This window comes from Jaculus jaculus, chromosome 18 (assembly GCF_020740685.1).
Source record: "Jaculus jaculus isolate mJacJac1 chromosome 18, mJacJac1.mat.Y.cur, whole genome shotgun sequence".
NCBI classification, from domain to species: Eukaryota; Metazoa; Chordata; class Mammalia; order Rodentia; family Dipodidae; genus Jaculus; species Jaculus jaculus.
Genome location: NC_059119.1, coordinates 17,815,736 through 17,843,304, shown reverse-complemented (window position 1 = coordinate 17,843,304; position 27,569 = coordinate 17,815,736). Strand labels below are relative to the sequence as shown.

The 27,569-nt window shown below is 44.4% G+C and overlaps 1 protein-coding gene across 31 annotated transcripts in view; it reads left to right on the top strand.

Annotated features, from left to right (window-relative positions):
- The window catches only part of Kcnma1 (potassium calcium-activated channel subfamily M alpha 1), a 757,466-nt gene that overhangs the window by 574,209 nt on the left and 155,688 nt on the right, over positions 1-27,569 (top strand). For all 31 annotated transcript variants that reach the window (XM_004657971.3, XM_004657965.3, XM_004657975.2 and 28 more), the window contains exons 15-16: positions 11,192-11,301; positions 25,568-25,636. In XM_004657971.3, the coding sequence (XP_004658028.2) occupies positions 11,192-11,301; positions 25,568-25,636 (179 nt within the window). The remainder of the gene's footprint in view (positions 1-11,191; positions 11,302-25,567; positions 25,637-27,569) is intronic.

Below are 27,569 nucleotides of genomic sequence, written 5' to 3'. Positions count from 1 at the left end.
CTCAGGGGAAGTTGTGGGAGGTAAGGTTTGTAAGAGAAGGTGGCACCATCTCATAGACCATCAAAACCCCAACTGTGGCCCATGGTCCATGGGCTGGTGCTGTGATAGTTCTTCCAGAATAAGAATAGGAAATGGGGCTGGAGACATGGCTTAGTGGTTAAGCGCTTGTCTGTGAAGCCTAAGGACCCTGGTTCGAGGCTCGATTTCCCAGCACCCATGTTAGCCAGATGCACAAGGGGGCTCACGCATCTGGAGTTCCTTTGCAGTGGCTGGAGGCCCTGGCGTGCTCATTCTCTCCCCCACCCCTCTCTATCTGCCTCTTTCTTTGCCACTTTCAAATAAATAAATAAAAATTTTTAAAAAAATTAAAAAAAGAATAGAAAATGAACTAAGTGCTTAGAAACTTAGGACAGTTTTGTAGATTGATCTTAAATCAGTTGGATCGAATGATAAAAATTTTCGTCTCATAACTCAGCACATCTTATCTTTTCAATTGCTTCCTTTTGTGGTTCATTTTTTTTTTATTAGACTGCAAATGTTTGGTCTAGGGTCCTTAAGAGATTTCTCAGTGGTTAAAGGCACTTTCCTTCAAAGCCTGATGACCTGGGTTTGATTCCCTAGTACCCCTGTAAAGCCAGATGCACAATGTGGCCCATGCATCTGGAGTTCATTTGCATTGTCAGGAGGCCCTGGCACACCCATTCTCTCCCTCTCTCTCTCCCTCCCCAACTCTCTCTGTGCATCTTTCTGTCTCTATCTCTAATAAGTAAAGAAATTGCAATATTTGGGTCTACAAAGTAACGCATGATAGAAGTTAATAGGAAAGCCCTCATCTGTCACATCAGATGTGCTGAAAAGGGCTCTTTAGAAAGTCCTGGATGCCTGGCTGAACTGCCCCGGGGATGGTGGGTGTCTGGCAGTGTTCACTTCCGGCTCATTCTACCCACGTTGTGAACGCTGTTTTGAGAACTTCATTATTTGAAGCAGGCGTGAAGATGTTCTGAACTGTTAGCAAGATTGCAAAACCACATTCCCACTTTGGCATCTGGTGAGTGGGCCAGTCTTTAAAAGTTTGACATGTCTTAAACAAAAACACCTTTCTATGTCAGAGAGAAAAATGAGAGACTAGGACAGACCTATATGTTGAAAGCAGTACATTTCCTGCCGTAGAGATAACACTATCTTAAATCATTTCAAAGTCGTCATTGTTGTGAAAAGCTCCCATGTCCCTCTTTCTGATGACCCTTTTTTGATTGTTAGATCCTCTGGCACTTCTTATCTCTCCAGAAATACATCTGGGTTGGGTAATGAAGTAGGAGAAACTCCATGTATTGGAATGCTTTTGCATGTGGTGTGGTCTGTTAATTTCTTTCTGTTCACCTTATGTGGGTTGATTTCACCCCCCCCCATAATGTGTGATGGAGGGAATCTCATTTGATAGTCTGCAGCCTACTCGCCTGGGAATAAAGAACTCAGCCCAGGTCCAGCCCGACATTAATCTTCTGAGTGGTTTATTTACTCATTCCGTGCTGAAGCAGCCAGATCCCTGGCATCCCGTCAAATCTCAGGTAGTTTGTTTTAATTGACATTGCTCTGAAGTCTTTGGGACAAATCTGAGGGCTTTTCATCCTGTTCACGTGTTCTGGGAAATGTGACCTGATATAGGTCATAATCACGGAATGCCAAATTGGTACAGAGTCACTGAAATCCAGTGTCGCTCCCAGAATGGCCTCAGCCTCCATCCAAGAGGTCTGCCATCGATGTGCCATTTGGCACAGACAAGTACGCCCTGGAAAGGTGCAGATCACCCCTCACCTCTGCTTTCTCCCTCTGGTTTCCACTATACTGCCAACTCATCCACCCCCCAGACTGCACAGGAAGCTGTTCTGTGAGCTGGTGTCCTATGGACTTCGGTGAGCATAGTTCACTCACTTGGTTTCTTTTCCTTTTTTTTTTTTTTTTATTAATCCTATGGGTTGCTTTTAAGATCTGTCATGATATGGGTGAGCATGGAGTCCTTTATTCAGAAGAACTTTAAGAAGGAGCGGAGGGCCAGGGAAATGGCTTTAGCGAAGCCTAAAGACCCTGGTTCAACTCCCCAGGACCCACGTAAGCCAGATGCACAAGGGGGTGCATGAGTCTGGGGTTCTTTTGCAATGGCGGGAGGCCCTGGCACATCCATTCTCTCTCTCTCTGTCTCTCCCTGCCTATTTCTGTATCTCTCTCAAATAAATAAATGAAAATAAAATGTTAAAAATAAAGAAGGTGTGGAGAAGAAATAACCACATGCTCTATGCTCAAAACTGTGGCAAAGCCATGAGTGTTGGGATACAGAGGAAGTATCAGAAACTCAAGGATGTGGTCCTCTTGACATCTAATAGTGTTCTTTCCAGCATGAAATGAGCAGACGCAGCACCCTACAAAACGCTGCCCAGTGACAGAGCATGCTGTTTAGGAATGGGGACAAACGACCATGCTCATTTCAATAATAACCTCACACATTCATTAGCCAAGGGCCCATAAATTCTGATTCCATGTTTATTATTGTGGACAAAGGCTTTATATGTTCTGTGGGCCATGTCTCTTTGTTTGTTGGACTAAATATGTTTTTATGGGATCTAAGATAATGTTGGTCAGCACTGTTATAAGCTTGTCACACTATGAAGGACATTGATAATGTTATGTGTGATTTATATGTACCACTCCTTCATAGATGGGTTAATTAGTTTTTATTAAGTAGTTCTATGTTTTCAAACTACCCCTCTTAGAGGAAGACTAGTAACTGAGAATTCAGATAGGTTTTAAAAATAGTAAGTGTAATAAATATTTGATAATACACTAATATCCCACATCTTGTGTGTGATGTGAGGCAGTATGCTAGTGTGTAGATGTTATGACTACCCATCTAATCACAGCTAGTAACATCAGAATCACTGTTTTTTAAAATAGTTTTCTTAACTGGGCATGGTGGTGCATGTCTTTAGTCCCAGCACTCGGGAGGCAGAGGTAGGAGGATCGCCGTGAGTTTGAGGCCACCCTGAGACTACATAGTGAATTCCAGGTCAGCCTGAACTAGAGCGAGACCCTACCTCAAGAAACCAAAAGTAGATAAATAAGTAAAATAGTTTGCTTTTACTTGTTTATTTTTGAAGTGCATAGCATATATTTGGAATAAGGCAGTGTGCTTATTCTCAGTTAAGTAAGGACTGGTGTTTGATTATCCTTGGGAATATTTGGAGGACTGCTGAGTTCGGGATGGATTTCTGCAAAACCATTTGGCTATCATCAACACAGTTATCCAGACTCTTACTGGGAACAGAGATCATAGCGGCTGTCACAGACCTTAGCCAGGAGAGTTGAACTTTTCCCATGTACAGGGGCTGTTAGCATTAGAGAAACACAGTTTCTCTCTCATCAGAAGAAGCATTATAAAAAAAATGGTGTCATTACCAGCCTATTACCACTAACACATGCAGAACCTGGAACAGCCAAGAAGGGGGCAGTTTTCCGGGGAGCCAAGGCTGATGATTCCGGTTAGAAAGCACATCTGATGGTAAGGCTGTGTGCCCATGGGTAGGCGTAAAACCATTTGCTTGGGAGGTTCAACTAGACCGGTTGAAAAATTAGATAATGATGGGTAGATAAATAAAACCATAAGTGATGTAGACAAGCTAGCCCAGTGGCTCATTCCATTTTTCGCACAGAAGATGCTGTTCGCATTTGATGAATCAGGACCCAGAGCACATCACCTGCTCATCTTGCTAGGCGCTCTTCTGAAACAGCTGGGGTTTGATGTGACAGCCAGAGGATAAGCTGCTGCCTTAGGAAACACTCTGCCTTTGACTGATTGCTGAGTGGCTGGAAAATTAATTTTGGCACCTTTCCCTAAGTCATTTTGGTCCCATGCCTTCATTTTTCTGCTGGGAAGTGTGTCTTCACATTACAGTTAAAAATACACCAATGAGACTAGAGGCCCACTCCATAGGAAGGAAATACAGAAAACTTAAAACAGGGGTGGTCGTGAGCCCTAGAGGTGTAACGTCGGCTGTTGTCTGACCAAATGTATATAGTATGCTTATCACATGCCCAGTAAGCACTTCTGTTAATGTTCACACCCTTATATTATTGCTTCTCTCACTTTTGGTTGAGAATCTTCTCTTTTCAGATGGCAGTAACCTTGGGACAACTCAGAAGGTATCATGGTGATGGAAAGAAATGACCGCAGTGCTCAGTACTGCAATATCTGTATCACACCTTCCAAGGCTCAGGGTCTAATGTGGAAGAGGTGGCAGAAAGAATGTAAGAGCCAAAGGAAGGGTAGGACTCCTTACAACATGCTCCCTCCAGACACAAAATGGCCTGGATATCCATGACCTCACAGTGCCTGACACTACCTACATAAGACCATCATAAGAGGAGGAAAAGATCATGACATCAAAAGAGAGACTGATTGAGATGGGGAGGGGGTATGATGGAGAATGGAGTTTCAAAGGGGTAAGTGGGGGAAGGGAGAGTATCACCATGGGGTATTTTTTTTTTTTATAATCATGGAAGTTGTTAATAAAAAATTTAAAAATTGCCAATGATACAAACATGGAGAACAGCATGTACTATTTTAGGAAAGAAGCTGTAGGCTGAGATGGTTCCCATTTTACCTAATAGAAACGGTACCTGAGTGCAGTGAGAGGAGGCCTGGACTACCTTCCAGCCAGGCTCAGAACCCACCGTGCAAATCTTGCTGATGCCCTCATAGTCATGGGTTCTGGGGTTTGAGCTCTGGAGTCCTTAATGAGCAGTTCGTCTGGTCCTGCCCCCCTTTGTACTTAGGTAGCAGAGCCCCTCCCCGACCCCACTACAACTTCCCTAGACTACACCTTCCTGTCTCTTGCAAGAGGTATCTGTGGAGGTTGGGAGCATGAACTTGAGTCTTATTCATACCGTGATTGGCTTTGTGACCTTTAGCAAATTGCCACGCCTCTCTTTCACACTCTCTCTCTCTCTCTCTCTCTCTCTCTCTCTCTCTCTCTCCTTTTTTAATCACCTGTGAGAGGGAAATGATAATGTCCCTTTGATGGCGAGTGTGAGGTTTTCTTGTGTTTTTTTTTTTTTTTCTTTTTCTTTTTCTTTGTCCCAAGGGATCCAAGTGGAGCTCTGGTTCTGGGTAGAAAGCATGCCATTTTGAATTGTCCAGAAGGTCATAAGATGACTATCTAGCTAGTTCCTTCTGTTAAGGAACAAAGACGTGTCATTGTTTTCTCCGTTAAGAGTCAGTCCAAAGTGGTCTGTCCTCCTGTGTAGAAAATTGACCTTCTGGGACCTGTTACTGTTCTAGAGGCTTTAGAAATAGTCTGTAGCCCACCTAAGATAGAGATTGGCACAGCTGAGGGGAGCCTGAAGGAGATCCTGGTAACAGTGGGGGCTGTCTGCACCCTGACTCTTCTGATATCACCAGCTTTCTTCTGCTCTAACCGTCGCACACCTTGCCTCTCTCAGTCTTAGGGATTAAACCATGTTAGCATTCATTCATCATGGCCATGGATTATTCTGTTCTGGGTTTTAAAGTCCTTCAATGATAGCAAAATACACATAGCACAGAATTAACCATCTTAGCTGTATGTAAGCATGCAGCTTGTTGGTATGTGGGATAGTCTCATGTTTGTGCCATCGTCACCCCCATCCTTCTTCAGAACTCTTTTTTTGTTACATGTATGTGTGTGTGGTACATGCATGTGTGTTTGCATGCTTGTATGTGTGTGAGTGTGATGTATATGGATGTCATAGGTTGATGTCAAGTGCCTTCATTATTTGCTCTCTGCCTTTTTTTTTGGTGTGTGTGTGGGGGGGTGTCCATGTGTGTGAGTGCAGGTGCATGGTGAGGTCAGGGGACAACCTGTGGTCAGTTCTCACTTTCAACCTTGTTGGACGCACAGCCTCTTGTTGTTCATTGCTCTTCAAGCATCCAAAAAATTCTTCTGTCCCCACCTCCTTTTTTTTTTTTTTTTTTTTTTTTTTTGCCATTACAGAAACCCACCACAGCTTCTGGCTTTCACACTGGGTCTGGAAATCCAAATTCAGGTCACCAGAGTTGTGCATCAAGTGCCAACTTTACTCCCTGACCCGTTTTGCCCAGCCCTGTGAGCATATTTTTCTCTCACTGAACCTAGAGCATGCCTGACTCGCCGTGAAAGCCAGCAGGACCCAGCACTTCTGTCTGTGCCTCCCCAGTGCTAGGGTCACCAGTGCACTCTGCCTAGCTGGACTCGTACGTAGGTGCGGAGAGTCTTCACTCAGCTGCTCATGTTTGTGGGGCAAGCCCTTAGCCCATGTTCTATCTCCCCAGCCCTGTTGAGCTCTCTTGATCCTGCAAAACTGATCATCTATACCGGGGAAAAACTGGTACCCTTCCCCACCTCGCTGCTAACCGTGCAACCATCCTTCTACAACTGGATTTATGAATTTGACTTTTTTTTTTCCTGTTGTTTCAAGGTAGGGTTTCACTGTAGTTCAGGCTGACTTGGAATTTACTATGTAATCTCAGGGTGGCCTCAAACTCACAGCGATCCCCCTACCTCTGCCTCCCAAGTGCTGGGTTTAAAGGTGTGTGCTACCACACCCGGCCGAATTTGACTTCTTTTAGCATGTTCCTCAAATAATATTTGTTGTTTCGTGATTGTGGTTTTTTTTTTTTCCACTTAGCACAATGCTTTCAATGTTCACCCATGTTATAGTCACAAGAACCAGGACTTCCTTTCTTTTGAAGGCGGAGCAATGTTTCATTGTATTTCTTCACTATATATTTCTTATGAATGCCTCCTTAGGTTCTTGAAAACTCTTAGCTCTTAAGAGCAACACTATCATGAGTCCTGTTTTTATTTCCTTTGCTCAAGAGTGGAATTGCTTGATCATATTGCTCTTCTATTTTTAAGTTTTTAAAGAACTACCACATTGTTTTCCATAGCAGCTGCACCAGTTCACATCTCCACTAATGACATGCCTTCTGTAAAGATGTTATTATAACTATACTTTTATGTGCATATGAAATGCCACCATCAGAAGCCTCAAAAACATTGTTGGGTATGCATTTGGAAGTCTTAGACTTAGGACAATGGATTTTAAACTCCTCAGCATTGGTACAGTTGGTTTGATGCTATTACATCCAGTCTTTTGGATACCATTGAAGAATCTACATATGGATGCGGGAGAGGCATTTTGTTTTACATAATGTCTTAAACATTTTTCCAGTTATTTGACTTCTACTCTCCATCCATTTCAAATTAGCCACAAAAGTGAAGTTATAGGAGAAGAGATGTGGAAAAATCAGTAAAAGTCAGTTGTATCCAGTCAGATGGTCAGATCTATCCCAGCCAGGTAATGTAGGGAGAAATGTGGGATAATAAATAACAGTTTAAAATCAGATTTAATCAGGCACTAGAACAACTCCTGTAATATAGAATATGCCCAGTAAATGTTTACTGAGGGAATAAATCAATGGAATACGTTTGCTAAATTTAAAAGAAACATGAATATTGCTGTTACCCTGTGATGAATCTGTATCTAGTTACAAAATTTATTGGTTAAGAGGCGGGAGTGGTAGCATACACCTTTAATCCCAGTACTCAGGAGGCAGAGGTAAGAGGATTGCCTGAGTGAGTCCAAGGCCACCCTGAGACTACAGAATGAATTCCAGGTCAGCCTGGGATAGAGCAAGACCTTACCTCAAAAACCATATATATATATATATATATATATATACACACACACACACATACATATACATATACATATATACATACATACATATACACACATACATATACATATACTATATTATATACTATATATATGTATATGTATATATATAAACATATATGTGCATATATATAGTAAAATTTGTTGTAATAGTAACCTCCTCAGACATAGGGTCATGAATATAGACCATAATTAAATGAATCACATTAATTAGGAATACTACTAACAATAATTAAGATGAGGTGTATATTTTCTCTACTTTTGATAATCACCTGTAATATTTAAATTACAAAACAAAACACATTCTAAGAAGATGTATCTGCTAAGGACATAGGCTGGATCTATTTTTAGTGGAGTGTTTTTTTTTTTTTTTTCCTGTGTATGTGTGTGTGTTCATGGGTGTGAGTGTGGGCACATGCGTGCCATGACATGTTTGGAGGTCAGAGAACAACCCTGGGTACTGACCTGCACTTTCCACTCTGAGGCAGGGTTCTTGCCCTTCATTGTGGAGTTCACCCAACTAGCTGTCCCAGTGAGCTTCAGGGGGATTCTCCTGCCTACCTCCTCTGCTTTCCAGTTGTGCTGGGGTTACAGATGCTGGGGCGCTTGAATTTAGGCACACAGGCAAGTGCTTTATCCACTGAGCAGTGCCCACACCCCCAGCCTTCACGTACATCTTTATTCTTTAGGTATTCTATTTGCCCACAAAGCTCTACTTGAAGATTTATAACTAGCAGTAGTTCATATGGCTTCCTATGTACCAATAAAACAAAATGCAGTAATATTTCTCAAAAATGAGAGGTATTATAAGATTTTTACCGATGCATACTAAACTTTATTCAAATTAGTTTGAATTCATGAATGTCACTGGAAGAAAATTGTCAAGATCTTAGTTTTGGGGAAATGAAAAAGTTCATGTTTATCTGAACACATTACAGTTATTTTTTTTTTTAAATCATCTCATTTAGCCACAGAAATGGTTGAGAGACTTATTGTAATGCCCCCACTCTGGGGAAGACCAATTTGTAGATAATCAGCCCATACCCAGCAGCTCTGCATTGCTAATGTCTAGCATATAAGAGTGGTTAGAAGCAGCTCGATCTAATGAGGTTAACCTGCGCAGTCTAATTAGCTAGGCGGAACAGAAGCAAACAGACAGCATGGAGGTCAGGAACACTCAATTTATCTCTCAGCGTTGTCTTTCCGGCTTTTGTATGCTGAGTATCACCCAGTAGGTGAAGGCTCTGTCCTTTCCCATCCTTCCATGTTCTCCAGATGTTGCATTTCTCCCTGTTAATGGACTGGTTAACCATGAGCAAGACTCTTCAGCACAAGAACAGAACAAGAAATTATGAAGAGCTTCTTGCTATTGACAGAACAGCTTCCTGGCCGCCTCCTCTAACCTAAGCCTTCACCAGGAGTGAGGCCTTGGAGATGGCCTTCAAGGACACCTAAGGATATATCCTCATACATTTGTCATGGAGGGCTGGAGCTCCCTCAGCAACCAGAGTTTCTCAGTCTAACTCACTGGATAGTTTTTAAAGATTGACTCCATTGAAAATCTCTAGTGTGAGGAAGCTACCCAAGAAATCCAGCTGGACTTCATTGATCAGAAAAACATAAAACAACTTATTTTAATGAAGTTTTGTGCTAGACCTCATCAGAAGTATATTTTACTTATGGTGATATTCCAGGTAGATGGAAGTAAAAACTTTTTCCAATATAAAATTGTAGAAATATGTTGCTATCCACATGCATTCATTTATATGCATTCATATAAATATGTATTTTAAAAGTCTCCAGACAGTACAAAAAGCTGTGAGAAGCAATATTCTACCACTTAGAGATAATTGTTAGTGTTCTGCTATAAAAATTTCTAGATATTTTTTGTTAAGGCTTTATAAACAGATACCCATGGAGAATTCCTTAAAAAGTAGCATTAGATGGTATATATTTTATAATGTATCTTTTTATATTTCTAGTAACAGATACACATTTCACCATATTTTCCCATTGATTCTTAGTATTCCATTACGTACATATTACATTACATAGATATTGCTACCAGTGGTTATTTCTATTTTTTGGCATGAATAAAAAGGGTGTTCTTGTGCATCTCCTGTGTATTTGTAAGGTAGAGACATGTACAAGGGGTGACACAACCCAGTACCCTGTGATTTTTAATCTTATTAACTTGTATGCTATCTTCCTTTGCTTTGGGAATTTGGGATGAAAGGTTATACAGTTTCATAAATTTTGAAAACAGCTGAAAAACTGCTCTCCAAACGTTTCTATCAGTTGATTTGTCCCCCCCCCCCCACAACCTTAGAAGTCAAACAGGTCAAAAATAAAGCAATGATTTCATGTGAACCCACATAAAAACCTGTGAGTTTAGGGTCACTGGGGGCTTAAAGAGTGCGTTCCTGGTCACTGAGAAGGTTATCAACCAAGATTGCATGTCTCATAATGCATTCATTTATTCCAAGATGGTAATTCGTTTTTTGTTATTAAGTAGAAACTTTGTTTGGACGTATCATATGTTGGTATGGCCATGTCCCTCCTCCCTGCCCCCACCCCACTGGGGGCCCTCCTTAGTGAGATTGTCGATACTCACCATGGAGAGGCTTATGACTTGTGAGAGCAGCAGTCAGCCGTTGTTGGGGGGGGGCAATGTCTCTGGATATTCCCTCCCACTATGTGGGTCTTTTCACGCCTTCTTCCACAAAATTCCCTGAGCTTTGGTGAGTGTGTTTTAAGTCTATTTTGGCTTTGAGCTCTTAGCAGCTTCTGTATTTCTGCTTCGGTGTATTTCGAGTGTCCTCAGTGTCTGTCTCCATCACCCTGGTGTGGGTTGTCAGCTTCGCCGTGGAAGCAGCGCTCTTGCTCATCTCACCAGCTCCTCTGTGGTTTCACCTGGGCCCCATGTGCTGTGCAAGGAGTGGTTCTTCTCTTGCCAGGGAATCATCTGTCTATTCTTGTCTCATTGATGGGTTTCAGTTATCCTCTGTTCTTTCTGCTTTCTGAAAAACAAAAAACAGATTCTCCAATGGAGAGTGAGGTCAGCATAGGCTCAAGGGGCTAAGCATTGCTAATTTAGAGAGATTTTAATGGGTGTAGCCTCAGTTTTGGACAAAGACTGGTGGGAGCTTCTCACTAGAGTCCATAGTCGTGTTCTCCATTGGATTCTGACTTGGACCCCAGTTCCAACTATGGGTTCCTGTCAACTGAGTGGATCTCATAGCCAAACAGAGAGCCGTTGGTTAGCCACCTAGGCAGCGTGCCGCTATTGCGCAGGTGTGTACATCTTGTTAAGCTGAGTTCTTTCCAATAGCAGTATCCCTTGCTTGCTCACGATGTTGTCGGCCATTTCCCCCCAGTATTGTAACTCTTAATAGTCTATGGTTAAACTTTTAAACCCTCTTCCTGTGTTCTTTTCATGTAGATTGAAGAAGACACTTGGCAGAAATACTACTTGGAAGGCGTCTCTAATGAAATGTACACAGAATATCTCTCCAGTGCCTTCGTGGGTCTGTCCTTCCCTACTGTTTGTGAGTAAGTGGCTGCTCATTGGATGCTCTTTGGCTCTCGGGGACAGCCTCCACTTCTGCTTGGCACATCTGGGGCACCTGACCCTGGCTAGCATGTCCTGCCAGCTCAGCCTGGTGTGTCTGTGAGCAGAAAAACAGATCTTAACGGAGTCCCTGCCTTGGGGATTTCTGCTGGCTCCATTTTTTCCTCTAGGCCTTGAGGATCTTGGATTGGCACCCTCGTGTGCTCTAATTTGCAAACTGTAATTCCCCTGCACATCTTGAATTACGTTCCCAAAACGAAGATCTGTGGTCTTTCTGATTTAATCTCAATTTCATTTTGTTTGGCTCTGGGTGGGACTTGAACTTGCTAAGTATATGCTCTACCGTTGAGGTTGACATATAGTGGTTTTAATAGGGCAAAGCTACATCTTGCAAGCTCCCAAATAATGACATTTTTACCAGCCTTCTAAGCAAGTCAGAGTACAGTGACATCATAGGGGCTGCTGAAATAGCTATCCAAAGTGCTCTCACTCACTGTCTGCTGAGGACATAGGGAGCCACATGTATGGAAGGAGGCTTGGGGAAGGTCCTCTAGGGACAGTTGCCATTAGTCAGAAGGTGCTGTTTCTCCAGGAACTATCTCACAGGATGGGTTAAAACATGGACACCTGCCATGGCCCTCTCCCACTTCAGTAGAACAAGTGGTCACCTAGATAGGATGGCCTGCCTCAGGAGCTCCAGACACCCATCTTGAGACATAATACCTCAGATTAAGCACTCAGAATGTTAAGGGTTTGGTTTATCTAATCAAACAGGGGTTTGTTCCGTATGAAAACACAACATGTCTAAAAATGGTGGAACTGTAAGACTGACCCAGGGATGCTTGACACCGTAGCCAAGGCTTACAGAACTATCTCACTGATTAAAAGCAGAAGAAATGGGGGGGGATTGAGAGAGCCCGCTGAGCTGCGGAAGGAGTGCCGTTTCTTTGTGCTACTTGTAAACCAAGAACCTTCTGGAATTCTGGGACTGGAGGCCTGAGGTGCCCAATCAAAACAGAGTGCCCTTCACAGTACAGGGAGGCCCAGGGCTTTTGGGCTCTGCTGTGTCTGTCAATCTGTTCTGTTCTGTATGCAGCAGGGAGGGGATGGAGTGCTTGGTGGCTTCATGTTTACCTGGAGACTCCTGTCAGAGAACACAGCGGGTGTTCTCAGCCAGTCCCCAGGCCCAGACCCTAAGCACTCCAAAATGGTTTGGTTGTTTACGGAAATTTCTCACCCTGTCTCTAAGCGAAAGTTTAAATGCTAAATGGACTGGAAAAGTGAATAGGTAATTGATTCGGAAGGAGTTATTTTCTGAAAATGGATGCCCTATTGTCGCTCCCGTGTGTACCTTGCCTTGGGAACAATTTCTCTTTCTGCCAGGGGAAGAAGTTAACCATTCCAAGGCACTGGGACTTGGAAGGCTGGCCTGTCCCGGGAATTCTCCTTGGAGCTCAGCCTTCCCGAGATGGAAAGTCCTGAAGAGTCAGGTCTTAAACTGAACCTGGCTCTTTAATGAGATGATCAAAGCCTAAGTCTATCGTGGGACAGTGGGCAGAGCCGTACTTCCAGGGCCAGAGTGGGGGGGGGTCCCATGGTGTCAGGGTGCTTGCCGAGGAGTCACAAAGCCCCTTCCTGGGCCACCGAGTTTCTCTGGCTCTGCTGTTGGACAGGTGTACTTCCAGCAAAGCACCTGGCCCTGACTTTAACATCCGTCTCTTCCTCTTGTCCTTGGAAACTGAGTCAGTTCATTTTAAGACTAAGGTCTCGAGGATTGCCCACCCCTCCAACACACACACACACACACACACACACACACACACACACACACAGAGAGAGAGAGAGAGAGAGAGAGAGAGAGAGAGAGAGAGAGGGCACGGAACAGCTAGAGTTGGCTTACAGGATTTAATTTCTTTAAAGCTACTTTCCAGGGTTTCCAAACAGTAGTATTTCACATAAAAAAAACACAACTAGATTTGTTGGCTTCCCTTGAACTGGATCCTCGACCAAATGCTTAACTGGCATCCACTTACTTTCACCAAAGGGGCATACAGGCTTTCTCCTCCTAGACTAGGCCAGATTGACCTCAGCATTCTAGGCCTGGTGGTATGGACGTATGGTTTTGCCAACCCTGAACCTTGGGGTGGCAGGGAACTTGACTAGTCTTCAGTAATGCTCCAGAGTTCAGCACTAATGGACACAGTGTGTGCACATTTCCCTTGAATGAACGTGTATCAGTGAAGACAAAATCCCACGGACCTAGCTTGTTGTCAGAGAATTTAATATTTGTTCGGTAAAGCTTCTGGATACAAAAAGAAAATAATGGCAACTTCCAATGTGAGTGAGAATGTGTTCAACTTGCTGCCATTATTCGTTTAATGCAATGATTCGGCAGAGGCGGAACTAATCAATAAAGAAAGGACATTTAATGAGATTTAGGAACATCCCAAAACATTGAAGCTCTCCTCAAGCATTTGATTATCTGGAGGCTTAATTATCTGTGTTTTCTACTTTAAATTAAAGAAAAGCCATAACTCAAAGTTACCAGCAGTTTAATGATAACACTCTTCAATTCAGGTTAATTAAAGCACAGCCGTAATTAGAGTGTAGTGTTGTAGATCACCACACCGGTGCATAAGTATTTTCATTACAGTAAGAATTGGCTATTCAATTTCAAGATGACATAAAGGACGCCAAAATATATTTTAAGCTGGCTCATGGAGAAGAAAAAGAATTGGGGGATATTCTGGGTATTATAGTGCACTGATAAAATATACAGATTGTCAAAGCAGTTTCCATAATTATGCATCGCACTAAAACAATATGTGACCAATAATATCTCAAGGCATAGAAAGAAATAAATTTGTGTTTTCTCTGAGCTGGCAAGATGCCACCCTACAGGGAGAGATTGGTGTATAGGAGAGCCTGGTGGCATTTTCTCAGAAGCTGGCAAGTCATTCTATGAAAAGAGGTGCCATATATGTAGGTGAAATTCAAGGTCATTTCCCGAGAGAGTAGGAAAGGGCTGTATCAGAAGCAAGAGGGGCAGATAGTCCCCAAAGGTAGCTTCCTAAAAGTTTCAAGCCAAAAGGTCTCTCAGGTCTGGAATGAGACTCCCAGTTACTGTATACTTTCACATATCTGTGCCAACTTCTATTTGTGTGTGTGCATATGTGTGTGTGCACACATGCATGTGTGTGTGTGTGTGTGTGTGGAGTGTGTATGGTGTGGTGTGTGTGTGCCCATTTGTGTAGATGTGTGTGTTGTGTGCTTACACGGAGGTCAGATGAAAGCATCTCCTTGCTTAAGATTGGGTCTTTCCCTTAGCCCCGTGTGCCATTTCTTTCTGGCCAGCCATCCCCGGCGATTCTCTGCTCTCTGCTCTCTGGAGTCCCAGTTGGGCAGGTATAACCCCATCTTTTCCAGTGGATTTTAAGAAATTTTTTTTTAATTATTTATTTATTTATTTATTTGAGAGCGACAGACACAGAGAGAAAGACAGATAGAAGGAGAGAGAGAGAATGGGCGTGCCAGGGCTTCCAGCCTCTGCAAACGAACTCCAGACGCGTGCGCCCCCTTGTGCATCTGGCTAACGTGGGACCTGAGGAACCGAGCCTCGAACCGGGGTCCTTAGGCTTCACAGGCAAGCGCTTAACCGCTAAGCCATCTCTCCAGCCCGGATTTTAAGAAATTGAACTCCAGAAGTCTCTGGCCCTCCGGGGCCCTCATGCTTAAGTAGCAAGTGCCCTTAACTACTGAGCCATCACCCCAGCATGGTGCCAGCTAGCTTTGACTATATCGTGTATAGGACCAAAAGTTACGGGCATGTTTTCCAAAACCTGAAACCAACTTAGACAAACTTCAAAAATCCTGTCTAACCCTCCATCTACATTGTCTCCTTTATGCCCCCACCAATCATGTGGCACTTATATTAATGTAACTATCATGGATTTGTGAACAAAGGTCCCAAGACTCAGAGAATCTAAGTGCCCCTTTGCAAAGCCTCTTTTAGAAGACAAATCACAGAACCAGGATCCAGTGCTGGGACCTTGTGCTGCTGGGAGCTGTTTGGAGCAGGTACTGGTTGAGGGCTGGCTCATTATGACTCTCCCAGAGGGTGAGGTGCCGGCTCGGTAGATAAAGTGCTTACTGTGCAAGGGTGTGTTCCTGAGTTCAGATTCCCAGGTCCCACGGACAGATGGGTGCTACAGCATCTCTCATCCCACAGCACCTGGGCAGAGAGAGAGAATCACCAGCCTGCATACCTGCTGGCTAGCCTGGTGAATGCCAAAGTGAACAGTGAGAGACCCTGGCTCAAACAAGGCAGATGAGGACTGACCCCCACACTTGTCCTCTGACCCCCACATGCACGCTGGGGCTTGCACATTCTTGCACCCATTCACATGAACACACACACACACACACACACACACACAGAGGCACACACACACCTGGGGAAACTTAATGAATGATGTAAAATTTGAGCTTCGTCTCCAGATATTAAAATCTGGTGTAACATTTGAAGAACCTGCATTGATTGGTTGATTGTACAAACAAGCCAAGTGATTCTGACCCAAAGTCTGAGGACTAGAACTCCCTCTCTCATTCCAGGTCACTACCCCACACTCTGGAATAATCTGTTTGTATTCCCTACTTTGGGCCCCGTCATTGGCATGTGTTGGCCAAATCATGCCGTAGATGGGCCTTAAAAGGTCCTGTTAAGAACAAATGTGTGTATAACCTTGCTTCCCACCAAGCAGCAAAGCCAAGAGCTTTGAAATCTTAACACCAGGCACTCTCTGCTTCCTTCCCCTCTTGCTCCGCAGCATGCTTCTATGAAGGTGCAGATGGCCAGTGCCAAGCCTTCATGTTAGGACAGTGATGTCACATTTGCCATGAAGGGTTCTGTTTACGGGCAGTTCCCGCACTACACAGTGCATCGCGGGAGCTGTGAAGCCACAAAAGACCAGGGTCTGATGCCCCGAGCAGATCAGCATCTTTCTGTGTTCCTCATTCCTTCGAGGACACTAGCTGGGCTGAGTTTGTACATACCCCAAGTTTCCTCAACTCCTACCTCTCCTTTTTTCTTCATTGCTTTATTCCCATCAAACACAGAAGCACCAAGAAAGAAAACAAAAACAAAACCAAGGAGGAAGGAAAGAAGGGAGAAAGGGAAGGAGGGAGGAAAGGTATCATTTCCCAAGGGTAACTAACTACCTTTGTTGTTCAATAGTACACTTTTCTTCTGTAGTGCAGATTTCCATGACCTTAGGATGGTTCCATCCTTGTGCTAAGCTTGTTGCCACGTCTAAAGGAATCTGCGGTCAGAGTTGATCAAGCATATGAGCATGAATAAATTAATAACGCTGCCTACGAAGGTCAAGCAAAGAGTTGTGCAGCCTCCAGGGTCTGCAGCCAGGCCGAGGGAGCTGATGCCCGCCGTCGGGGAGATCCAGAGCTCCTTGGGTGTGGAGCAGCTGCACGTGGTGTGCACGCCGAGGCTGGGGCCATAGGGGCTTCTCTGCAGGCTGGGGGCTGGTCGGGGGTCTTCCTGGAGGAGATGTGCCTTCCATGGGACCTGAGCCTATAAGAAACAGGCAGTGAGGTGGGAGTAGAAGGGAAAGTAGGAAATCCCATGCAGTCCCCAGGGAAGAGGGAAGCCGATCACACAGTACCACACCGAGCTTGTGCCATCCCTATGTTCCCTGGGGGGGTTTCCATTGGGAACACGGCAACTTCCTCTTTTATATAGGAAAAAGAGGCACATTGGCTGTATTTTGACCATAAGATGCTTTGGGAGAGAAAGTGTGATAGTGATTTTGTTGTGAGAACTTAAAAAGGTGAGAATGCCCTCTCCTGCTCCCGGGTAGGTAGAAGGGGGAGGGAGGAAGGCAGGATGCACTGGAAAGCCAGCCCAGGCAGAGGGGGCGGGCGGGTGGGTGGCAGAACACCACGTCCCAGGTTCTCAGGCTCACAGCGAGCCGATTAGTCAGTCATTCATCACCTGCAAAATACAAAAGCTTAATTGTATCAGGCTTTACAGCGCAGAGGGGAATAGGACAAAAGGTGCATTTAAAATACGATGTGTCTCTCTGTCCCTCCTCAGCTGACAGAGCAGTTATGACTCCTACTTGATGTGGAGTGTTGAGTGTTTAGTGTTTAATGCTCCAGTAAGCCAGGGAGCCGCAATGGCCTCTTCCTGGGCTGAGCTGAAGTTCTTTCCCCAAGCCCAGCTCCAAGCCTGTTGCCAATGAGCAGGCTTAAGGCAGTGGGAGTGGCCATGGTGGAGGGTGACGACTTTCCATCCTGTCACTTACCTAATTCAGTGTGCCTAGATTCAGAAAAATCATGCTCTTCTGCCTCTCCTGCTGGGTCATTTTGCATGGAGAGTTATTTCAAAAGAACTCTCTGGAAGAAACTTAAAATTAAGCCTTAGCAGAGAAAGCTAAGCTTCCTGACCAATGGAAACTATAATGTCAAATATATATATTCACGTGTGTGTGTGTGTGTATCAAACTATGAATTTGAGTACTGTAGGACCATGGATTTTTCAAGAGAGACATCTAAATTTGAATGCAGCACAGAGAAGCCAGATATACCCAATTGTTACATGACAGATTTTGAACACTCCAACAGAATTTATGTAAAGGATTATATATTATCTTTTAAAAGATATTTTGAAAGATTAAGAAAAATGGGCTGGAAAGATAACTCAGTGGTTAAGGCAGTTGCTTGCAAATCCTAACGCCCTGTGTTCAATTCCCCAGCATCCACATAAAGCCAGATGCACAAAGCAACATATGCAGCTGGACTTCATTTGTAGCTGCTGGAGGTTCTGGAGTGACCATTCTCTTTGTCTCTCAGGTTCTCTCTCTTGTCTCACACTACTTGCAAAATAAGTAAGTAAATAACTAAATAAAATATTAAAAATTAAAAAATTACCAGGCAGGTGGTACACACCTTTTGTCCCAGCACTTGAGAGGCAAGGAGAATCATTCTAAGTTTGAGACCAGTTTGGGGCTACAGAGTGAGTTCCAGGTTAGCTTGATGTGAGTGAGACCCCTGCCTCAAAAAAAAAAAAAACACTCAAAAAATTAAAATGACTTAATTTTTTTTAAATGATGTATCTGGGAAAGTTTCTTAGTGGTTAAAGGTACTTGCTTGCAAAGCCTGCTGTTCCTGGTTCAATTCCTTAGTCACCCACATTAAATTTTATAGGCATTCATTTGCAGTGACAAGAAACCCTGGCATACCTGTACATACACAGGCAAATAAATAAAAATTAATTTAATTTTTTTCTCATAAAATTCGTGCTTCTATTTGTTTATATTGGGAGTTTTGTCATTAGGGCTGAACAGATGTGAGTATCGGTGTGAGTGCAATGTTGATTTCTACTGTAGGGACCCGGAAGGTGGCCAGTGATCCTCCCTTGTGCTGCTTGATACACTAGTGGCCACAAACTCTACTGAGATTCTTAATTTAGGGCACAGACCTGCCAAGGCAAATCCACAGTTCTGGGTTCAGAGGTCAGGGAGGAAATCCAGTTGGAACTCAGGTGAATTCTAAGGCCAAACACATACCTTATATTGTATGTTTCATATGAAGAATTAACAACAAGGCTTTTTAAAAATTCATCTGTTTACACTCCAGCAGGTGCCAAGAATCCATATCAAATAATTAAATTACTTTGAAGCTTAAATGCCTTACATCTGGTAGTGGAGATGTGTGTACGTGTGCATATGTGCATGTGTGTACTTGAGAGTATGGGGTATTCAAAAGCTTTCCCATCCCACCCTTCTCAAAGGTATAAACAAAAACAAGTGTTTAACAGCCTCTCCACAAATATTTTATGGTAGTTCTGTTTTCTTGTTTCTGAGTCTTACAAGTCCTGATGTTTCCAAAAAATTAACTAGAAGTTTTCCTTTTCGTGTGTGTGTGTGTGTGTGTGTGTGTAGGTGGTGAGTCATGGTCTCATGCTGCTGCCTGCAAATGAATGAAATGTCAGCACCACTTTTTTTTTTTTTATCTGTTTTTACCTGGGTGCTGGGGAATTGAACCCAGGCTGGCAGACTCTGCAAGCTATCACCTCTAACCACTGAGGCATCACCTCTGTTTTGACGAGATTATTTTCATTTCAAGAAGCTTTCATTCCAAATGCAACTTCCTGGAATATATTTCCCATTCTCACCCCTCGATTCTAAAGCCCTTATTTCCCAGTGCATGGTGTTTATATCACACTTACTCTGAAGACCAAAGTCCACCTGACATTCCTGGGTCTCCAGGTCACTGGACAGGGACTGGTGCTTCTGGGAAGCACTAATTGCAGGGGATTTTGATGGCAACCAATGCTTTTGACCTCAGCCACCTTCCTCATGGTAGTTGTATTTTTTTTTTTTTGAGGCAAGCCCAAGAGACTGCCTTTTTGATTTAATGCACACACAAGAGAGAGACAGAGACAGAGAGAATTGGTGCACCAGGGTCTCCACTCTAATAGAACTCCAGATGCATGTGCCACCCAGTGCACATGTGTGACCTTGAGCACTTGCATCACCTTGCAATGGCTTACATGGGACCTGAAGAGGAAAACTTGGGTCCTTCGGCTTTGCAAGCAAGCGCCTTAAGCGCTAAGCCACCTCTCTAGCCATTGTCAGTCTTTTGTAATCTCTCCAAACCCCATCTTGGGAAAAACTTGATGAACATATTGGAAGGAGAAAACTCTATGACAGGTTTCCATGCTTAATTCACACCAGCAAGTAATCCTTCTAGTCAAGGCTGCCAGTTTAATGGCAAGCACAATTTATATTCCTCTGGGTAGGTAGAAACAGTTGGACTCTAATTCTTAAGAGCCTTTGTTCAGGAACATCTGGGTTGAAAGCACTATAGTTAACAGATGAGGCTGTAATAAAAAAAAGAAAAAGCTTTGTATAATGTCCTTGTCAAATGTGGTAGACTTCTACTTAATAATTATCAGGAAAGCAATCTGACTTGTTATTGCAACGGTTTTATTGCAGATTGCTGGTTTAAGACCTTTTTGTGACAAGTGGCATTTTTTTCTTGAAAAAAGAAGCCATTTCTATTTCCTTGTAATTTTTGCAGCCTGCGACAACTTCCTATATTGGACATGTTGAGACATTTCATTTAAGAAACCAAAACTTAACTTCTTGCTAACTTATGGTTGATTTTATCCTATTTATCACATCATGAAGGCTTTCTTGTTTTTTTTTTTATTTTAATTTTTCTTTGCACTACAGCATCATGCTTCCTCATCCCATACTGATTGTAAATATACTGGAACACCACAGGCTGAGAACAGCCAGAGAAATGACTATAATGATTGCTTATACTCATTCTGATTCACTCCTCCCCCACCAAATACAAGCAGATATTTCACACAGGTTACACATTCTGGGTCATCTGAAAGCATATTCTTAAGCCCACCCCTTGCAAGAGACCCTTGGAAGATCACAAGTGTAGACTGCTCTCTGTCTTCCACTGTGGCCTAATGGATGGCAGGCAGAAGTTAGCCTGTTGGAGGCTGACACTGATGTTACCTACTGTTATTTCTACGTACATCTCCTTTTCCAGCTTATTGGCTTCTAAGAAGCAAGGCAAGTTAAGCAGTGTCTTGTTTCAGAATCCTATGCTCACTTCCTATCTTGCCTACACACCCCTAGCTTTCCATTTTTGTCTTTTCTCCATCACTCCAGCACTTCATGTGATTCTGCTATTCACTTATTCATTCACTCACTCATTCATTCAGGTGTATATTCAGAGCCCTCATTGAAAGCTTGCTCTTTGCATCACAAAATACCAGGGAGACAAGCACCCACTGTGTACTGGAGCACAGCGTGGGGTGAGGGAAGAGACTCAAGCAGGTGATTCCTGTGTCTGCTTCCCGTTCACCTTGCCTCCACCCTCTTTTCTCGTGACCCTCCAGCCCCTCAAAACCTTCCCCTCCACCAGTTGCTGTGATACTCTGCTAAAAGTCCAGGATGCTGACATTGGCCAGTTCTCTATGGCTGGATCTGACAAAAAAAAAAAAAAAAAAAAAAAGTGCTTGGAAAATTCAAAGGGATAGCCATAATTTTGTTTCCAAGCAAAATCATGATTTATTATCCAATGTAGTTTGCCAATATCCAGAGCATACTTATTAGAATAAGACTACAATCAAAGATCGTCAGAGATAGCAGGCAAGGAACAAGTGAAGAAACGGACAGAGACTTCGGTACGCAGAACACATGTCACGTGTGGGATTCCTTCTTCACCATAGAAACAGTAGTCCCAGTGTGGCTGTATCTGATTTTTCAAAGAACTCTGAAAGGCCAGTTTTTTGTATGAAACCACCAGTTTGTGTCTATTTCCAGTTTTTTTTAATCAAAAAAAAAAAAAAAGCAGTGTGTTGGAATTGGAGAGATTGCTCAGTGGTTAAGGCACTTGCCTGTGAAGGCTAACGATTCAGATTTGATTCCCCAGGACCCACCTAAATCCAGATATTCAAAGTGGTGCATGCATCTGGAGTTTGCTTGCAGCAGCTAGAGGCCCTGGCGTGCCCATTCTCTCTGTCACTCTATCTGTCTCTCTCTGCTTCCAGATAGATAGATAGATAGATAGACAGACAGACAGATAGATAAAACCTGTGTTGGTTGGAGAGATGGGTCAGTGGTTAAGCACACTTCCTGTGCCAGCGTGAGGGTCTGAGGGAGCCCACTGGAGATCAACCCCCAGGACCCACATATATGCAGTTGGGCATAGCCACGTGTGTCAGTAACCCCAGTCCCATAGGGGAGCAGAAACCCAAGAATTGCTGACATTTAAAAACAAATAAAAGCCAAGCTCCAGGATTATTTAGAGCATCTGGCTCAAGTAAGAATGGGTGGAGGGGCTGGAGAAATGGCTCAGCCATTAACGTGTTTGCCTGCAAAGCCTAACAACCTGGGTTCGATTTCCCGGGATCCACGTACAGCCAGATGTACAAAGTGGTGCATGCATCTGGACTTTGTTTGCGGTGGCTAGCAGCCTTGGTGTGCTCTCTCTCTCTGTCTCTTGCAAATAAATAAGTAAAAATAAATGGGTGGAAGAGTGATGAAGTGGGGCACCAGATAGTCTGCTTTGGCAACCACAGGTGAGCCCCACCTGCTGGAGGTGAACACATACTCACATAGGCCACGTACACAATCCACACCTGACACTTACACACACATACACAGACCACACCCTACACTCATGCCCACATACACAGACCACACCCTACACTCACACACACATGCACAAACCATGCTGATATTTCAGTGAGCTGTGTAATCAGCATCAAGTCCAGGCCATTAGTCTGCTGATGGGAATCAGAAAACTTGCAAATCACACGGAGAGCCCAGTAGTGCTGGGATGGAAGTGGTCCCTGGAAGTGTGACTCTCGGCAGACGACAATGCTAGGGAGCCGGCAGAACCTCACAGGTAGGAGAAAGCACTTGGCTTCTCTCCTCACGGAGAGAATGAGGCCTTCGAGAGCACACATCCCCATGCCCGGACTATTTTATTACTGTTGCTATCGCAGCTACAGGGACTGGGCAGAGCAATCAGTCAGTGAAGAAGTGTTTGCCTTGCAAGCATGAGGACGTGAGTTCAACCTCCGCAACCCACGGTCCAAAACGAAATCAAGGACGGCGGCAGACCACCTCTGGGAAGGCGCAGACAGGCAGATCCCCGGGGCTCACTGGCCGCCAGTCTAGCTTACTAGGTGAGCTCCAGGCAGTGAGAGACTGTCTCAAAACCAGTGGGTGAAGTCTGAGTGAGGACCAGCACCCGAGGGTGTCCTCTAGCCCTTGCATGCACGTGCACACACACACTTACAAAACCAGCTGCGGGTCTCTCGTGTCCTTAGGATAAGGCGCGTGCCCCGGAGCCCGTCTTGCCTCGACTCACTCTGCTCTCTGACCTGTTCACTTGCACGCTGGACTCCGTCCATTCAGCGGTTGCTCTGCAGGCTCTATGACTGGTTCCCAAACACCTAGAGCTCTCTCTGCCTTGGAGCCTTTGCTGTTTGTGTTCCTTAGAAAGCTGTAAGCTCTCTTTCTGTATCCTCTCACTGTGGACTCAGAACGGTGTACTTGGCCGGTCACTAAAAAGACACACCCATTATCTAGTTACTCTTTGACCCTCACGGGTTGTTTAATTTTTCTTCATAGGATTTGCCATATCTGGAAATGTATCCTAATTCATTCACTTATGTATTTGCTCATTGCCTGTCCATCCCAGTGGAAAGGAAGTTTCGCTGAAAATGAAGGTGCTGTATCTCCTGCCAGGTTATTAGCCAGAGGCCCAATGCCTAACCACTGGGCAAGTTACGTGCATTCTGGATGTTCATTTAACCAGTAGAAGTTTGAAGAACATCCCACCCAAAGAGATAGTGAGGAATAGGTGCAGACGTCAAGGAAGGCCTTACCCTTTGACCAAGTGCCCCACCCTTCCACAGTGCTAAACCCATGTCTTGCGTGCATAGTATGTGTATGGTGTGGTATGGTGCATGCGTGTGTGTGTGTGTGTGTGTGTGTGTGTGTGCAGGGGTGCAACACCCTGGGTGTGCACATGTTGAATAGTGGGCGTCCTCCTCCCTTCCATGGCTCCTGCACATGTTTCTTCTCACGGACTTCGCAGCTTGCCATTTTTGTGAGCCCCCAAGATTCTCTAGTCTCTGCTCCTCACAGAACTGGTGATGCAGAAATTCATGAGCCTGCCTAGCTCCTCATGTGGGTGCTGAGGTATCATGTTTTCAGACCCACTCAGGCCTTTCTGCCTCCTCTGGAAACACTCTTACCCCCGGGCCATCTCTCCAACCTGTTTATCTGTCTGTCTGTCTGTCTGTCTGTCTGTCTGTCTGTCTATCTATCTATCCATCTGGTTTTTTTGTTTTGTTTTGTTTTTGTTTTTTGAGGTTGGGCCTCACTCTAGCCCAGGCTGACCTGGAACTCACTATGTAGTCTCAGCGTGGCCTTGAACTCATGGCAGTCCTCCTACTTCTGGCTTCTCAATGTATTTTAATCAAGTTGCACTATGTTGTTTTCATGTTTATATTTATTGTATGTTGATCAGATGTCTAAAAATATTTTTCAAAATTCATTTCAATCGCTACCTTCTGCTATATTGCACCATACCTCATTCAACCACTGCCTTTTTTATGGGGCACATCAGTTGCCTTTGGTGTTTCCACTCTGTATATGGAGCACGATGCCGAACATCCTTCCACACATGCATTTTATAGCACGTGTCCTCATTTTCTTAGAATTGAAGCATGGTGAGTGGAATCATCTGTTTATTGGGCGTCTTGGTATTGGTGGATCTGTTCACTGTTCACTACTGGGGAATCGCAAGCAAATCCAGACGTCTTGCAGCAGTTGCTGTGGTTAAGGGGGGAAAGTTGAGACACTGGGAACAGTGAGCTTTGTCCATAGTCCTACCATTGGCTAAGGATGGAAGGATGCCCATGCAGGCGAGGTGCTGGAGGACTTCTGAGAATAAATCTTAGTGGGAGCATGAGCTGGAGAACCAGCCCCTCCCGAGGGCGGGAGACTAAGCTAGACATGGTCCGGTAGGATAGCTAGAAAGAGAGGAGAAAGGTGTGGGGCAGGGAAGGAGCACAGCAGGGAAAGCAGGAGTGGGGGCCAGGAACGAGCCAGCCTCCAGGCAGTCTGGTCTGCTGCCCAGAGTCCCCGGTAGATTGAGGTGAGACAGCTTGGATGTAGCCAGGAGGGACAAAGCTGCAGTCACGTGCTGGGCACTTAGACAGAGGCTAAGTATTATTGCCATCATTGCAAGCACGCAGGGGTCTGCTCGGAACAACAATATGAGCTATTTGTACAAAAGAGCAAAATGGGATCCAAATAACAGGTCGAGCTGCTCCAAATCTCTCCCTCTCCCTGTAGTTAACATTTTACTACCCAACCGAGTAACTAATGAACCTGGCCCGGTGTAAATCCCCAGACAGAAATCCCTGCTTGGGGTTCATGTCTAGACATCCAGACCAGAGTGCGGTTTGCACTTTGAGCATCCTGTGCCTTGTCACTTGTAGGAAATCAGGTTTAATGAGGAATATGGGGAGGCGTCGCTTTGCACACACTTCCTTTGGCACCCGGTGGTGGACTGAGGATCCCCTGGGAAAATTACTGCACTGGACTGAGAAGTCGTAACACTGGTTGTTATGTGGCTGTAGCCCTCCACGCGCACTGACCGGGCGGCCTCTCCGTCTCATTGCAGGCTCTGTTTCGTGAAGCTCAAGCTCCTAATGATAGCCATTGAGTACAAGTCCGCCAACCGAGAGAGCCGGTAAGTTGGCCTTAGCAGTGTGAGAATGCATCCTGGGAGTGTTCGGTCCACTCCGTCTTTCTTGCACAAGACTGATTTGCTTAGGACGCGAGGCAATGCTTTCCTGACCATATGGTGCATTTCAAGACAACACAGCTTCTACCCCAGACCAGCCTGGCATCCCACGCCCCAGTGGGCAGCCACAGATGGTTTCCCTGGAGGAGAGGGGAGCCCTTCAAGAACCCTTCAAGCAGCTCCGCTCACCATCGTAGTTTCTGCTTCTCACCCTCCACGGGAGAAACCAGGGAGCGACCCTCCCTTGAAAGCCCTTTCTGCTGCTGTGAGTGAAAGAGCAGTGGGCTCTGGCCTTCCTTTCAGCAGGCCTCAGGTAGAGCTGTGTTGAGAGGCACCAGGTCTCTCCATAGCCAAATTACAAGCATCCTATTGTGGGCCATATGTGCTTTTCCTGGTGCAGTCGCAATCCAGGTGGCTGAATATCAGCTTCATGTAAATTAGCCAAGAGAAGGGAGCTCTCTTTATTTATTTATCTTACACTTAATTATATGCAAATCAGACTGATGAAAGATGGGGTCTGGTTGAAATAGATAACACCCCAGTCAATATAGGGCTTCACTGCTAGGAGATGAGCAGCGTATGAACAAGGAATTTTGTTAATGGGGCACTGTGTGCGTGACAAGTGACATGGAGATGACTTATGGTCTCCAGTTCTTATCAATGGCTTAGGAAGCAAATGAGCTGATTGAAGAAGGCTTCAGCTTTCGTTCTCTGGAATGACAGATCCAGATGGCGTCCCTGCTCTACTGAAGTCTTTCACAAGAGTAGAGGACAGACCACCCCAACACATGCCTTCATAGCTGAGCAGAGTACAAGGCCAGACTAGAAAGTTCCTGCCACCATTATTGAGGGGTTTTAATGATCTGGATGAATGACCCAGTAAAGCGTACCTGCAGATGTGCATCTGTGTCTACAACAAAACCGAAACATATGCTGGATGGCAAACCAGGCCATCCTATGTTTCCTGCATCCTTAAGCACCCGATCAGACTGGGCCCAGTCAGTCTGATCAAATGCTGAGCTATGTTGAAAATCCAAATCAACCAAAAACGGAAGATAAAATGGTAGATTTGGTAGCCACATGTAAAACATGGTCATAGCAGCTAAAAAAAAAAAAAAAGCCATGCACATAGGTATTCCTTTTTCTTTTCCATGTTAGCAGAGTAGTCAATATTATTTGCAGAAAGCTGAGAAGTTCCTGGCTATTTGTTCTTTAACAAACAAGGCGGGATCTTCTGGGGTTACTGTTGGTGAGCGCTTCTGCCACTCCTCACCTATATCCATGGGCATGGCGGAGGGCTTTAGCAAATGACAGTCTTTGTGTTGCCAAGTCAGTGATCTTTGTGTAGCTGAGTGTTCCTTCTTTATCATTGTTGTGCACCTCTCAACAACAACAAAAAGTATTGTGATGTAGCGATGCCAATGTTACAATACGTTGTGTTTTCTGGCCGTTCTGGAATAATGTGGCAGGAGAGAACTGCACCAGGAATCTTGACCCAACTTCCCATCTTTTGGTTACAGGAGGGCATAACTCATTGTGACTCTGCTGTCACCATTCTAAGAATCGAACTCAGCTCTCTGCACAAAGGTCCAATCTTTTCTTTGATGGGCCCTCTAACTGAATCACAGATATTTTCAACAAAGCCATGTCTATAGATACAGGTTTTATATATACATATATTTTTTTTTCCCCGAAAAGGGCAAACAGAACTTGTTTGGCTTATTTTGGCTTTCTGTGTGTAGTTGCCAGCATTAATCCTCAACGTGGCTTGGTCTCAGTGTGAAAGCACTTTGGTGCTGTGGACAAAAGGCGTGCTTGAGGGAATGTGGCTCCTGCTCCCAACCCTGAGTAAACGTGACTTATCCAATGGGATAACCAT